At 43.9% G+C, this 15,247-nt stretch overlaps 2 protein-coding genes across 4 annotated transcripts in view; both read left to right on the top strand.

Moving 5' to 3' along the window:
* pwp1 (PWP1 homolog, endonuclein) overlaps positions 1-5,143 on the top strand; it is a 34,331-nt gene extending 29,188 nt beyond the window's left edge. For all 3 annotated transcript variants that reach the window (XM_048549596.2, XM_059652249.1, XM_048549598.2), the window contains exons 13-15: positions 455-576; positions 1,557-1,662; positions 4,845-5,143. In XM_048549596.2, the coding sequence (XP_048405553.1) occupies positions 455-576; positions 1,557-1,662; positions 4,845-4,951 (335 nt within the window). In that variant the 3' untranslated portion in view covers positions 4,952-5,143. The remainder of the gene's footprint in view (positions 1-454; positions 577-1,556; positions 1,663-4,844) is intronic.
* Positions 5,144-6,915: 1,772 nt separating this feature from the next.
* On the top strand, positions 6,916-14,967 carry LOC125460959 (lysoplasmalogenase-like protein TMEM86A). The gene is made up of 4 exons (XM_048549199.2): positions 6,916-6,979; positions 8,292-8,320; positions 10,550-10,739; positions 14,540-14,967. Exons 1-4 carry the CDS (start codon positions 6,916-6,918, stop codon positions 14,965-14,967), a joined length of 711 nt encoding a protein of 236 aa, XP_048405156.2.
* Positions 14,968-15,247: the final 280 nt, after the last annotated feature.

Raw genomic sequence — 15,247 nt, 5'->3', positions numbered from 1 at the left:
TTAGTTTATGTGAACAGGATTGGCATCCAGCTGTGGCCATGGCCCTATTGCCAACTCAATGACTGTAGGCTTTGCAAAGTTATTGTCACTGTGTGTCATCCAGTGGGGGATCTGATGAGGTAGGCAAAGTTCTATTGATGTTAAGAGTCTCTATTCAATTCTCATTGGTAAAGCATGTGTTTGAATTTTCCTTTAGGTAGCAATCCTTTATCTGTGTTTGTATGAATTACTGTTGCTTTGCAAATTGTGCTCCATGTCCCCATGGAGGTCAGGCACGTAAATGAAGTTAAGGTGCAGAACAGCCATGCTTGGACTGAATAACAAGATGGGCCTGAGGCCTGTTCTTGTGCACTTAATTTCCCCCTCTGTATTCTTAAGAGTTACTCCAAGACCTGATTGCTGGCAACAGCGTTTGATAAACTACCTTAGTATCAAACTCGATTTGTTTCTTCAGGTTTGGAGCTCAGTAGCCAAATCCAAGGCTGCCTGGTAACGTCATCTTCTGATAAACATGTGAAGGTTTGGGACATTTTGGGGAATAAGCCCAGCTTGGTGCTTTCCAGGGATATGAAAATGGTAAGTGACTGAAAAGCTGAGAGGAATAAGCTTGAAGGGAACAACCAGCGAGAAATCTTTGTTAATCTGGTCGATGTCTGAATGATAAAAGGAAGTGTCTGCAGCCCCCAGTACAATGCAAATGCAGACTATTTTTCCCTTCAATAGAATGACCCCCCTCAGGTCAAAACTATCAAGCTGTGTGGATGTTTTGTGAGATAGCAAGTACTGCAGATGCTGGAGCCAGAGTCAATATGGTGTGGAGCTGGAGGAACACAACAGGTCAGGCAGCATCAGAGGAGCAGGAAAGTCGATATTTCAGGTTGAGATGCTTCATCAGGACTGACCCATCCTGATAAAGGGTTTAAACCAAAACGTTGACTTTCCCGCTCCTCTACTGCCTGGCCTGCTGTGTTCCTCCAGCTCCACACTCTGTTGACTCTGAATTGGATGTTTCATGATGCACCTCTGTGGCCATCACTTCCTGAGATGGGGCTTGAACCCTGACCTTCTAGAACACCTGCCCTAATCTTTCCCCAGTTAGTATCAGTTGTTTTTAGTCACAAATAGAGGATGCACGAATACACACTCGATTTGCACATCAGCATCCTTCATAGCAGTTCAAATGTTGACAGTGCCTGTTGTTCAAGAATGTTAACTGAGTGTCAGTGTGTTGCTGCAGCTATAGATTAAAAGCTGTTAATCAGTTGGTGAACTGTATTTATTTTGCAGCTTGTTTTATTGATGGAGGGGGTTATTTCAAACTTTACAGTTTGATATTAGTGTGTCTCTCAGTCCCAGTACAATAAGATCCCAGTCTCTGCTCCTGGTGCAACTTGTAATGATGGTGAGACAGCAAACACTGCTCTGGTGAGGTTCCGAGATGGTGCTGCGCTAGGGCAGGGTAAGTGCTGAGTGAAAGAGCTTGAGGGCATGAGGCGATTATTGAACTAACTTGCACTGTAGTTACAATCCTGTGACATTGCCCCTTTCTGTTGCAGGGTGTGGTGTTCTGTGCAGCTTGTTGTCCAGACTCTCCATTTCTCTACTGTTTTGGAGGCCAGAAGGGAGGTCTGCGCATGTGGGACATCAGCAGCGTCCCTGCAGGTAATGGCTGGCACTGATCACCTCTGCTTTCTGAATACTAGCACCTCACTGGCATAAACTGAGCATGTTTGTGTAGCATGTTCTTGATCATATAGACAAACGTTTGCAATCATTCCTGCAGTTGGGAGATGAGTGACAATGAGATGTTATTTTAATAGAGTAATGATTGAGGTTAAGAAAGGTGAAGGGTCCTCATGACATTGAATCTTTTACCACAGGTGTGATTGAGTCAGAAGTTGTATCTTTGAAGAGAAATTTGTAAAATTATTTGATTTAGAGGAAGGTGTGTGTGTGTGTGTGTGTGTGTGTGTGTGTAAAAATGGTGAGGTCCCATTTCAATTGTTCCAGCAGAGAATCAGTGCAGACTCAATAGGCTGAATGGTTGTCTTTTACATCATAAACTTTGGCTCAGTAGATCGCTGGTTGTCTTGCCTGTCTCTACCAGCTCTTGATGTTTGAGCTGCTGCTCATAATGTTATTAAAATGTTCTGTGATTTTGACCAGTGACTGTGAAGAACAGTGATATGTTTCTAAGTCAGAATGATGTGTGGGGCTTGGAAGGCAACTTGTAGGGATTCATGCCTCTTAGCATATACTTGGCGTGTAATAATATTTTTGATAACAGATGAAGTAACCTCACTGATGGGACTGGTGTTGGTATTAAAGAAGATAAAATGGTTTATGGGTCAGAGGATTTATCGTAACCGGCACAAAAAAAGCGATAAACAGAAACTATTTTGTTGGTGCAAGTGGTGACCAGGAACGTGTTGTCCTAAAAGGCATTGAAATAGATTGAGTAGTAACTTTTCAATAAGGAATTTTTATAAATACTCATGCAGAAATATTATAGGGCTATGAAGAAAGAGCTAGGGCATGGAGTTATAGAACATAGAACATTACAGCACAGTACAGGCCCTTCGGTCCCCGATGTTGTGCTGACCTGTCATACCGATCTGAAGCCCATCTAACCTACACTGTTCCACGTACGTCCATATGCTTGTCCAACGACGACTTAAATGTACCTAAAGTTGGCGAATCTACTACCGTTGCAGGCAAAGCGTTCCATTCCCTTACTACTCTCTGAGTAAAGAAACTACCTCTGACATCTGTCCTATATCTTTCACCCCTCAATTTAAAGCTATGCCCCCTTGTGCTCGCCGTCACCATCCTAGGAAAAAGGTTCTCCCTATCCACCCTATCTAATCCACTGATTATTTTATATGTTTCAATTAAGTCACCTCTCAACCTTCTTCTCTCTAATGAAAACAGCCTCAAGTCCCTCAGCCTTTCCTCGTAAGACCTTCCCTCCATACCGGCAACATCCTAGTAAATCTCCTCTGCACCCTTTCCAAAGCTTCCACATCCTTCTTATAATGCAGTGACCAGAACTGTACACAATACTCCAAGTGCGGCCGCACCAGAGTTTTGTACAGCTTCGCCATAACCTCTTGGTTCCGGAACTCGATCCCTCTATTAATAAAAGCTAAAACACTGTATGCCTTCTTAACAGCCCTGTCAACCTGGGTGGCCACTTTCAAGGATCTGTGTACATGGACACCGAGATCTCTCTGCTCATCTACACTGCTAAGAGTCTTACCATTAGCCCTGTACTTTGCCTTCTGGTTACTCCTACCAAAGTGCATCACCTCTCACTTGTCTGCATTAAACTCCATTTGCCACCTCTCAGCCCAGCTCTGCAGCTTATCTATGTCTCTCTGCAACCTACAGCATCCTTCGTCACTATCCACAACTCCACTGACCTTAGTGTCATCTGCAAATTTGCTAACCCATTCTTCTATGCCCTCATCCAGGTCATTTATAAAAATGACAAACAGCAGTGGACCCAACACCGACCCTTGCGGTACACCACTAGTAACTGGTCTCCAGGATGAACATTTCCCATCAACTACCACCCTCTGTCTTCTTTCAGCAAGCCAATTTCCAATCCAAACTGCTATATCTCCCACAATTCCATTCTTCCCCATTTTGTACAATAAATGCGGAGGATAATGCTGTCAAATAACTGGCACATGAGCTGAACAGCCTCCTGTGCTGAATCATTTGTCTATTGTGTGGTATTGAAGGCAGTGCTTGTTTAGTTGAGTGATTGGAAAGCTGTTACATTGTCAGTACTGTGTGTAAGCTGTTCCTTCACAGTGTAATGTCTTTGGAAACTAGTGTTTCGGATGCTGTGTGAGAAAGTTTGGATATTATTCAAGTAGAATTCCAGATTCCCCAGAATCTTAGATTTCAGGCATTGAACATTGAAACACAGAGAGTAGCTGATACTGCACACAGGTTCTGTACTGAGGTGTTCATAGTAATTTGCATTGGAAAATGGTTGTATTTAAGTTAGCACAAAGGATATCTTCTCATATCCAGTAGTTATATTTTCTGAAAATATCTGGCCTCATGTTAGCCTTGGCTTAGATGGCAACATTCTGGCTTCTGAGAATCAAGGCTGTATGTTCAGATCCTTCTCAAGAATGGGCACTGTATAAGCATTTTCAGGTGGCAGGGCATTCTTCCTCAATAAAAGCTAAATACTGTGGATGCTGAAAATCTGACCTTCAGGTCTGGTAGCATCTGAATAGAGAGAAATAGAATTCATACTGATATGACTTGTCCTTACAATTCTCTTCAGAGTTTTGTTTGTTGAGCTGAGTGGCTCTCTAGGGCATTTTAAGGGACAATTAAGTGTCAGTCACATTGCTGAGTGTCTGGAGTCGCGTGTAGGCCAGAGCAGGTAAAGATGGCAGATTTCCTTCCCTAATGGACATTAATGCATCAGGTGATTCCTGCTCGTCTGCTGCTTGGCCTGCTGTGTTCATCCAGCTCTACACATTATTATATCATTAGAACCAGTTCCTTTTCACATGGAGATTTTCATGAATTCAAAATTCACCATCTGCCATGGTGGGATTTCAATCCTTGTCCTCGGAACATAAACCTGGAGCTCTGGATTATTGATCCACTGACATTACCACTACACCATTGCCCGTCCATGGTTTATAACATGGCCTGCCTTGAAGAATTTTTAGAACAGAATTGTGTGACCTTATCACACTGTTGCCCTATCCTATTTGCTCCTTTCTTTGCTTATAAGCCTTACTCTGATTTTGTGGAAAATGTGGAAGTTTAGTCCCTCATTTCCTTGTTTGTGTTACTGTGTCAACTTTTAGTGAACATGGCCTTTGGATCTCGTGAAAGATTGCAGGTGGCTGCACCATGGAGGTCATCGGTTACTAGCTCTGGGACTAGCAGCACGACAGTGCAAATGGAGTCTTAGTCTGAAGAGCGCAGACACTTACAACCTCAGAGGACATCTCCATTCAAACTTCCAGTTCCTCTTGTTATATGCATTGAATACATCAAGGAAAGACGATGCCAACTGATTCTTTTTAATGTCTTGTTACCTTATATACAATTACTGAGCAGGTATCCTGTTTCATCTGTGTAATAAAAGTGAACATTGCTTATAGTTGTGCAAGTTAATGGTTTCACATTATTGGATATAAATATGAGATGGTTGTGTGAGGACTTGTAAAGAATCTCTGATCCATGGTAACCATCAGTGCTAACAGAACTCAATTGACCTAAACCAGTTTGACATTGAGGGTGAATACAGTCAGCATTGGTTTAGAAACATGGTTATTACATTAACACACATCCACACCTTTATAAATCAAATATTTTTTTCTGCCTGAAAGAATCAACTCTTAATGGAGATTATTATTTCAAAGGAAGTGGACAGCTGAGCAGCTCAGCAGGGGGCATTGTTAAAGTGAAGGCATCTGATCTTAGCTAATGTTGTAGTGCCAGCTATTGAATCAGCAGTCCACACAATACCATTGTCCTGCCTCTCTTTCTAATCCTGAGCATTCTTCATTTCCAGATAACTGACTTTCTTTTGAATGTCCTAATTAAACCAGCCTCCACAGCATACTCAAGCAGTGCATTCCAGATCCTCAGCACTTGTTGCATGAAGTTTGTTCCTTCTATCATTTTCGATCCTTTGGCCTCCTGTATTTTTATCATTGGAGGAGACTGGGTCAGCGTGAGTTTTGAAGAATGAAGGCTGTGACCTTATTGGAGCTTACAAAATTCTTACAGGATGAATGTGGAGAAGCTGTTTGTCCTGAACAATGAGTCGAGAACCAGAGGGTACAATCTGAACATCAGTTTTAAATAGATTAACCCTTAAGTAAAGAATAATTGCTTCACGTTGGGTGATTAGAAGTATCTACCATAGAGAGCTGTGGAGGCTCGGTTATTGAGCATGTCCTAGACAGGTGGATAGATTTCTAGATGATAACAACATCAAGGGATATGTAGGTAGTGTGAAAAATGGTGTTTAGATGATCAACCATGATCTAATTGAAAGCCTGAACAGGCTCAATGGGCTCTATGACCTATTCCTGATTCTGTTTCGGTTTCATCCACAAATTCCTCAGGCATATAACTGAACTACAGGAGGAGAAATCGAGCAACTGAATTGAACCATAGCAATAGCCTTTCAAGCCCGACTTGCTGTTCATTTCTATCATTACTGGTCAAACACTTCAGTGCATTTTAACTGCTTTATCCCCAAAACCATTTGTGCCACTGGTAATCATAAATCTCTTAATCTTTGCCTTAAACATGCTCAAAAGACTGAATGTCTACAATCCTGATGGTAGGAAAGTTGAAAGATTCAAGTCTCTGACAAAACAAATTCTGCTAATCTCCCATCCAAACGGCATCCCCCTTATGAAATTGTGCTCCTGGTTCTAGATTTCCCCAACAAGAGTAAATGTTTTACGCTGTCCGTCCTATAGATGTTGTAACTTTCAATGAGAGCACCTCTCATTCTTGGAGACTGAGCCTGGTTTGCTGTTGTGTGTGGCATCATATGTATAATGGCAACACAGCTGCTTTAACATTATAAAATATCCGAAAGAACCTCATATGTTATTGAACTAAACTTCACCTTGACTGACATGGGGTACAGGTGTAGGTGACAAGAATGGAAAGGTGTGGGCAAAGTTTTCGGAGCTTAGGATCCAGGCATCTGAATGTCTCCCTAGCAATTCAAATTAGGAACCTGAAGATGACATGATTAACTGATATTTTGGCAGTTTGGATCATTGGAATTGATTACAGATGTGGGAGGGGAGGAGTTGGCAAAGCTACTTATAAATGGTGTCATCAAGATGACAAATAAGAGGGAGTTAAGGATCTATCCTTGTGGATACCAGCAGAAATGGTGTAGGAATGGAAAGTGAAGACATCACAGATGATTCTCTGGCCGTGACTGAAGAGATAAAAATGAGAACAGGTGAGTGAAATCCCAGCCACCTCATCCACAGTGACAAAGAAGTCTGTGAGTTCTTTGCACCTTATTCACAATGACGTTGAAACATTTAAAAAATGGCTTGCAGAAAATAAGCTGAGAGTTGTATTTGGATTGCAGGGTGATCTCCACATAGTGTGTGTATTTTATATATATATATGGAGATAATGGGAACTCCAATGATATTTCACTGCAATGAGGACTGTAAATCACTTCAGAAACCATCTGGGGCATAGAGTGAGAGCAAAAGAAGCATAAAATAATAAGTCGCAAAATAGGAGTTGCTGGAAAAGCTCAGCAGGTCTGGCAGCATTGTGGAGAGAGGTAGTGTTAACGTCTGGGGTCAAGTGACCCTTTCTCAGAACCTACCGGAAACGTCAACTGATTTCTCTGCACGGATGCTGCCGGCGCTGCTGAGCTTTTTCCAGGAACTTATATGTTTGTTTCTGATTTACAGCATCCGCTGTTCTTTCGATTTTTAAATAATAAGCTGTGTTGGCTCTTTCAGTAACAACAACATTGATCTTTCCTGTAACATGTTGCAATAATCTTCCTTGCAACAACTGTATCGGCTCTTTACATTGGTCCTTCCCTTAACTGCATTGATCCTTCCTAGAACATGCTCCACTGATCCTTCCTGTAACAAACTGCATTGCTCCTTTCCACAACTACATTGATCCTTCCCTCAACATGCTGCACTCGGGTACTTAGAACAGCTGTACTACTCCGTTCTATAACAACTGTTGTGCTGTTTCTTCTCCCAATTGAGTTAGTCCCTCCTGCATAATACTGCATTGGCCCTTCCCTCAACGTGCCCTGTGCTGGAGCTGCTTCTAACAACTGCATTACTCTAACTAACAAGTGTGAGTCCATCCACTGACGCAACGATGAGATAAATGCGCACATTATTTTATAAACAATGAACTGGTTACGTTTTAATTCATTTAAAATCTAACATCAAAGGTAACTGACCATAAACAAGCCATGGTTTACCAACATTGCCCACGTGCTACTGTTGCTATGGGAACTATTCTCGAGCAATGAACTCAGATAAATCTGCAATTCAAAGTGAGAGCTGGGACTTGCAATCTAATGGAAATTTACAAGGTAACTGTCGAACTCCGGGCATTGAGAACTTGCCCCAATCACTGACTTCCATTTACACCCGGAAACGTAGTAGCTTCGTGCAGGAATATAGGGTATTCCCAGCAGGAATATTTATAGGCAACAAGAATGTTAAACATTCCCAGCAACATTAAGGATTAATTCCCAGCCAGAATGCAATGTTTAATCGCAGTAGCGGCATTTGCTCCGATCATTAAACGGGTAACGAATTATATTACCATTGGTGATAGAAAACTTGGAGAAAACACACAATCACTGGGAAGTGTGAGGTGTTGCTTTAAAAAAATGCAGATAAACAGTAACAGAAATTGTTCTATTGCTTGATGTCCGTTAGCACTTAAACGTGAGCCAGTGTGTGTAAGTTAATGTCATTACAATGAATTTGGGGGTTCACTAAAGACAATAAAAGTTGTATTACTAAATTTTTTTAAAAAACGAAAGAACTGCGGAAGCTGTAAATCAGGAACAAAAACAGAAGTTGCTGGAAAAGCTCAGCAGGACTGGCAGCATCTATGAAGAGTTAACACTTCATGTCCGCTGACCCTTCCTCCAAACAAGCTGAGCTTTTCTGGCAATTTCTGTTTTTGTTTCGAAAGTTGTATTGCAATTTGTAGAAATACACATCCTAGTTGATGATAACTCATCACTGATTCCTCAACTAGAGGCATCATCTCCTGTTGCATTATTGCACTAAAACACTATATCACTAAAAGTCAGCTAGATGGCATCATGCCATGTGACACTCTAGTATGGGAGGCCTCCACTGTACCCACAGACTTACAGTGACATAATAATTAAGTACCTATACCAGATTGTATAGGCTCTTGTGATGCAGTGGTAGTGTGACCTTTGACCTGGGTTCAAGTCCTACCCATTCCAGCAGTGTATCATAACATGTCTGAACAGGTTGACCAAAAATACCTGTAAGCTAGACTGTATAATTAAATGCGATATTCATGTCCAAAGTTAGTTGTTAACAAATGTCTACCTGACTCATTACAAACCCAAATCTATAGTGTCAGTTAAATAGGCTAACGTAGAGGTAATCATAGCACCATAAGATATAGGAGCAAAATTAGGCTATTCAGTCTGCTCGATCATTCAATCATGACTGATATGTATCTCAACCCCATTCTCCTGCCTTCTCCCCATAACCCTTGATCACCTTGCCAATCAAGAACCTAATTATTTCTGTCTTAAGTACACTTGATGAGTTGGCCTCTGCAGTCCCCTACAGCAATGAATTCCCTTCTGCTGAAGAAATTCCTCTTCATCTCAGTTCTAAAGGGTTGTCCCTTTACTCTGAGGTTCCACCCTCGGGTCCTAGTCTCTCCTACTATTGGAAGCATCTCCTCTGTGTCCACTGTACCCAGGTCTCTCAGTATTATGTAAGGGTCAATCAGATCCCCCTATATCCTTCTAAACTCCATCGAGTACACACCCACATTCCTCAACTGCTCCTCATATGACAAACCTTTCATTCCTGGGATCATTCTTGTTAAACCTCTCTGGAACTCCTCCAATGCTAGCACATCCTTCCTTCAATATGGGGCCCAAAACTGCTCACAATATTCCAAATGCAGTCTAACCAGAGTCTTATACAACCTCAGCAGTACATTCCTGCTGTTGTATTCTAGCCCTCTTGAAATGAATGCTAACATTGCATTTGCCTTCCAACTGTGAACTGAACCTGCATGTTAACCTTAAGAGAATCTTGAACTGGGACTCCCAAGTCCCCCTGTACTTTAGGTTTCTGAAGCCTTTCCACTTCAGAGAATAGTCTAAACTGCTATTCTTCCCACCATAGCATTACCTTGTACTTTCCCACATTGTATTCTATCGCCCACTCTTCCAGCATGTCCATGTCCTTCTGCAGCCTCCTGGCTTCCTTAACACTACCTGTCCCTCCACCTATCTTTGTGTCATCTGCAAACCAATCAACAATGCCCTCAGTTCCTTTGTCCATATCAGTAACATTTAATGTGAATGAATACCTGCAGTCCCAACACACACGCCTGTGAAATGCCAATCATCATCCACTGCCATTCTGAAAAGACCCTTTATCCTCACTCTATGCCTTATGCCAGTCAGCCACCCCTCTATCTATTCCAGATCATATCAGAATTCATGTTATCAAAATCCTTAACAAATTGGAAACCCTTATTAAACCTCTCATCAGGCTGCTGCAAGCAGTCTTTGTTTGGGTCGGGCTATCCTGATGACTTTCATGCCCCTGTTTCTGTTAGAGTCTGTGAAGTTGGTGCTTCAGAGCTTTTATGGATCCTCTTTGTAACAGGGAAGTGAACTTGTGCGCAGGGGACTGACAAACTCTAGATGCATAAGCACAAAGCACCAAGCCAAGTGCTGACATGACCTGGTGGTGTTCAGTATGTAGAGTGGTGGACTCAATGGTCTCCTCTTTGATTTCAGTTTGTGATTCCCTTCACTCTGGCTCTGCTGCTGCGATTTGAATTTGGGTTACCAGAAAAACCTCTCAATTCATCAAAGGCCCTCTTCCGAGTTTTGCCGATTATCGTTCTTATAGCTGTGGTGCAGGAGAAGCACCATGGAAATGAATTCTCGCTTCGACTGTCCGCAGGGCTCAGCTTCTCTGCTGCAGGTGAGACGTGTCAGGGTGGCAGCTGCTCATGAACATTCTAGTTCCAACTGAAGAGGTAAAAGTAGGTCGTGGGCCTGGAGAATTTATTGCCAAGGCTCAGGGTGTGAGGGCCCTGATTCATTAGGTGTTCTCTCAGTTTAGTCAGTTGGACAGCTGGCATGTAATGCACGGTGACATCAACAGTGTTGAGTTTGTTTCCTGCACTGACTGAGGTTACTATGGAAGGTTGTCCACAGGTGACCCTCAGGTTAAACCACCACTAGTTTCCTCTCTCTAGTAAGGGAGCAGCCCTATGGTCTGGTAAGACCTTGGAAGATTTACTTTTCTACAGATTCATTATCTTCTACATTGTAGGCTCCATCTTTCCTGCCCTACATCCCAAAATCTCAGTTGTTTTCCATCACTAAACCTTGTGTGGTACAATTAGCTTTAGAAACTCAACACTACATTTTCACTAGGGGAACAATATAACCATAAAGAAGGGCTTTTGGCCCAAGGTACCTATGCCAGCGCTTTGAAAGAAGGGAGTTGATCTGATTTTATTGCAATATCTTTGGCCACAGATGCATTTAAAAGTGTCAGTGACAGTGTCTGTGCTTCCAAGATTTAAATCCTCTGTCAAAGTTGCAGATCCTAGGAAATTTAAAGCCCAATACTTCTTCATTACATGTCATCAAATCCACTCAACTTACCCAGCGGTTTTATGATTTGGTTTGTGACAGGAACAAATCCCACAACTGTTCCAATCTTAGTGGACAAGACTTTAGAATAATGAGTCAAACAGGAACTGACAATCAGAGCTCAGATCAGAGGATTTACGTTCCAGCACAGAGACCAGGCTGATATTCCTAATGTCGATATTAAGGGACTGTCGTGTTGTTGAAGGGTCAGTTCTGAGGCAAGGCTGCACTATTGGAGGGTCAGTCTTGATGAAGCACTGCATTGTCAGAAGGGTCAGTTCTGAGGGAACTGTCAGAAAGTTAGTACTGAAGGAGTGCTGCACTGTTGGAAGGTCAGTCCTCAGGGAGCACCACATTGCCAGAAAGTTAAGTGTCAGAGAGTTACTACTGAGGGGTCTGTAAACTGTTGGCGAATCACTACTGAGGAAATGCTACACAGTTGGAGAGTGAGGAACAGGACAATGCTGAACAATCTGAAGGTAATTACTGAGAAAGCACTACGCTCTCAGGGGGGCAGTACAAAAAGATGTTGGCCTAGCTAATGAGGCCCACAATTGTGAATTAGTAAATAAAGAGGAGTACTGAGAAAGTGCTAAAACATCCGAGGGATAGAATCAGCATTTAGTGTCTATCCCTATGCAGCTGAGCATCTTGGCCAGCCCATTTTTCACAGGTAATTAAAGGTCAACTACACTGTTATGGGTCTGGTATCACATTAAGAAAGAGCGACAGATTTCCTTCCTTAAAGGGTGTTAATGAATCAACAGATACTACAGAATTCAGTTACCATTAGTCTATTGTACAGATTTATTTAATTCATTATTAGCTCCCTAGCTGGGGTTGGGACTTCAAACTGATTTCTGGTCTTATACTGTAGACAGAGATAATGGGAACTGCAGATGCTGGAGAATCCAAGATAAAAAAGTGTGGAGCTGGATGAACACAGCAGGCCAAGCAGCATCTCAGGAGCACAAAAGCTGACGTTTCGGGCCTGGACCCTTCATCGGAGAGGGTTCTGAAATAAATAGGGAAAGAGGGAGAGGTGGACCGAAGATGGATAGAGGAGAAGATAGGTGGAGAGGAGAGTATAGGTGGGGAGGTAGGGAGGGGATAGGTCAGTCCGGGGAGGATGGACAGGTCAGGGAGGATGGATGGGTCAAGGACGTGGGATGAGGTTAGTAGGTAGGAAATGGAGGTGTGGCATGAGGTGGGAGGAGGGGATAGGTGAGAGTAAGAACAGGTTAGGGAGGCAGGGTAAAGCTGGGTTGGTTTTGGGATGCAGTGGAGGAAGCGGAGATTTTGAAGCTTGTGAAGTCCACATTGATACCATTGGGCTGCAGGGTTCCCAAGCGGAATATGAGTTGCTGTTCCTGCAACCTTCAGGTGGCATCATTATGGCACTGCAGGAGGCCCATGATAGACATGTCGTCTGAGGAATGGGGGTGGGGGAGTTAAAATGGTTCGTGACTGGGAGGTGCAGTTGCTTGTTGCGAACTGAGCGGAGGTGGTCTGCAACGCGGTCCCCAAGCCTCCGCTTGGTTTCCCCAATGTAGAGGTAGCCACAATGGGTACAGTGGATGCGGTATACCACATTGGCAGATGTGCAGGTAAACATCTGCTTGATATGGAAAGTCATCTTGGGGCCTGGGATGGGGGTGAGGGAGGAGGTGCGGGGGCAAGTGTAGCACTTCCTGCGGTTGCAGGGGAAGGTGCTGGGTGTTGGAGGGGTGTGTGGAGCGGACAAGTGAGTCCCGGAGAGAGTGGTCTCTCCGGAAGGCAGACAAGGGTGGGGAGGGAAAAATGTCTTGGGTGGTGGGGTCGGATTGTAGATGGTGGAAGTGTCGGAGGATGATGCGTTGTATCCGGAGGTTGGTGGGGTGGTATGTGAGGATGAGGGGGATTCTCTTTGGGCGGTTATTGTGGGAGCAGGGTCTGAGGGATGTGTTGCGGGAAATGCGGGAGACACGGTCGAGGGCGTTCTTGACCACTGCGGGGGGGACGTTGCGGTCCTTGAAGAACATGGACATCTGGGATGTGCGGGAGTGGAATGCCCCTCCCCGCACTGCATCCCAAAACCAGCCCAGCTCGTCCTTGCCTCCCTAACCTGTTCTTCCTCTCACCTACCCTGTCCTCCCACCTCAAGCCCCACCTCCATTTCCTACCTGCTAACCTCATCCCGCCTCCTTGACCTGTCCGTCCTCCCCGGACTGACCTATCCCCCCCCCTACCTCCCCACTGTACTCTCCTCTCCACCTATCTTCTCCTCTATTCACCTTCGGCCCGCCTCCCCGTCTCTCCCCCTATTGATTTCAGAACCCCTCTCCCCATCCCCCTTTTCTGATGAAGGGTCTAGTCCTGAAATATCAGCTTTTGTGCTCCTGGCCTGCTGTGTTCATCCACAGCTTCACACTTTGTCATCTTATACTGTAGTCTTCTGGGTGACTGATTGCATAATGTAACCTTTGTGAAAGGTCCCCAACACTGGGAGCCTGCTGTGCACAGATTAGCCGCTACTCCTATGACATCACTACAGTGACTTCACAGCAAGGTCCTTTCTTGATTGTAAAACACTTTGGGATGTCTTGAAGTGACAGGGGCTAAGCAATTGCAAGTCTTTCTGCAACAGGGTCAAATCAAATGAGCCATTTTGAGTAACCGAATGAGTTTTGTGCTGTGGCTCAGCTGGTCACACTGTCGAATTCAGGACCTTATGAGTCAAGGGCAAGTCCCGGTCCAGAGATTTGCACAATAACCTCAAGGCTGTCACTGTGTGGTGTGTTGAGGGAGTGCTGCATTGTCTGCGAAACCCTCTTTCCAATGAGATAATAAATGGAGATCCTGTCCATGCTTGTTCAGATGGGTGGGAAAGATTCCATGAGGGAGCTCTTCCCCAATACCCTGGTCAACACTCACCCCTCAAATCAACTGCACAAACAATGATGATGAAATGCTAATTATCACACTGGTGTTTGTGGGAACTAGCTGTGTGCATGTTTTCCTGTTCCTTTTTCTATCTGACAACAGCGGCTGCCCTTCATTGGGTGTAAACGATTTATGAGATATTCAGAGTCATGAAAGTAGCAGTACTTTGGTTGCAAATCTTTATTTTTAACCTTGCAGGTGACCTGTGTTATCTTTACAGACAACAATACGTCATCATTGGGATCATCTGTTTCAGCATTGCCTACTGCCTGTATGCACTGGCCTTCAAACTGAAGACTGACCATTTCCTCCTGGCATGTTTGGCATGCTTCGTAGCGATTGGGGTTTATCACTTCATGACTCCCAAACTGCATGGGATACGGGGTCCTGCTGCAATGGCTTACATGACAACAGCACTCCTAATGATCTGGAGGGCAATGGCTTGGTACAAAAAGTCGCGGAAATACAACAGCTTGGCTGCCCTTCTAGGGGCTATCCTACTTGTGGTGTCTGAAACTGTCCTTTCTACTCACATATTTCAGTTCCCTATCCCTCAAAATGAATTAATTGGGAGATACCCCTATTACTTGGGTCAGTTACTCATCTCTTTGGCTGCCCTTTCATAAACAGAAACAAACAAGAAACCATTTACTTATTCCACTCTTACACATTTTTGGGATGTAATTTTCATTTACTCACCCTCCCCAACCTCACTGCCTCCTGCCCCTCATCTTCTTACGGCCACTGCTCAGCTGAAACCTCTGGTCACTGGAGGGACCGGGATGGATCAGGCTGCTCACTAACTTGTCAGAAGATGAGTCGCTGAAAGCTGCCGTTGGTCACAGAGTCAGACTAAACTGGGAGAAGCTGGAGATGCTGTTGACGTGGTGTTTTGCACCTTGCAGA

Source organism: Stegostoma tigrinum, chromosome 18 (genome assembly GCF_030684315.1).
Source record: "Stegostoma tigrinum isolate sSteTig4 chromosome 18, sSteTig4.hap1, whole genome shotgun sequence".
NCBI lineage: Eukaryota > Metazoa > Chordata > Chondrichthyes > Orectolobiformes > Stegostomatidae > Stegostoma > Stegostoma tigrinum.
The sequence above is the reverse complement of the archived record's forward strand: the minus strand, read 5'-3'. Positions and strand labels throughout refer to the sequence as shown.

Bases quoted from the DNA above. Each gene is read 5' to 3' on its own strand.
- LOC125460959 (XM_048549199.2), top strand. From the start codon at position 6,916: ATGGAAAGTGAAGACATCACAGATGATTCTCTGGCCGTGACTGAAGAG. The intron at 6,980-8,291 runs GTGAGTGAAATC...GTTTAATCGCAG, and splicing joins AGAGATAAAAATGAGAACAG to TAGCGGCATTTGCTCCGATC. The intron at 8,321-10,549 runs GTAACGAATTAT...CTTTGATTTCAG, and splicing joins TTGCTCCGATCATTAAACGG to TTTGTGATTCCCTTCACTCT.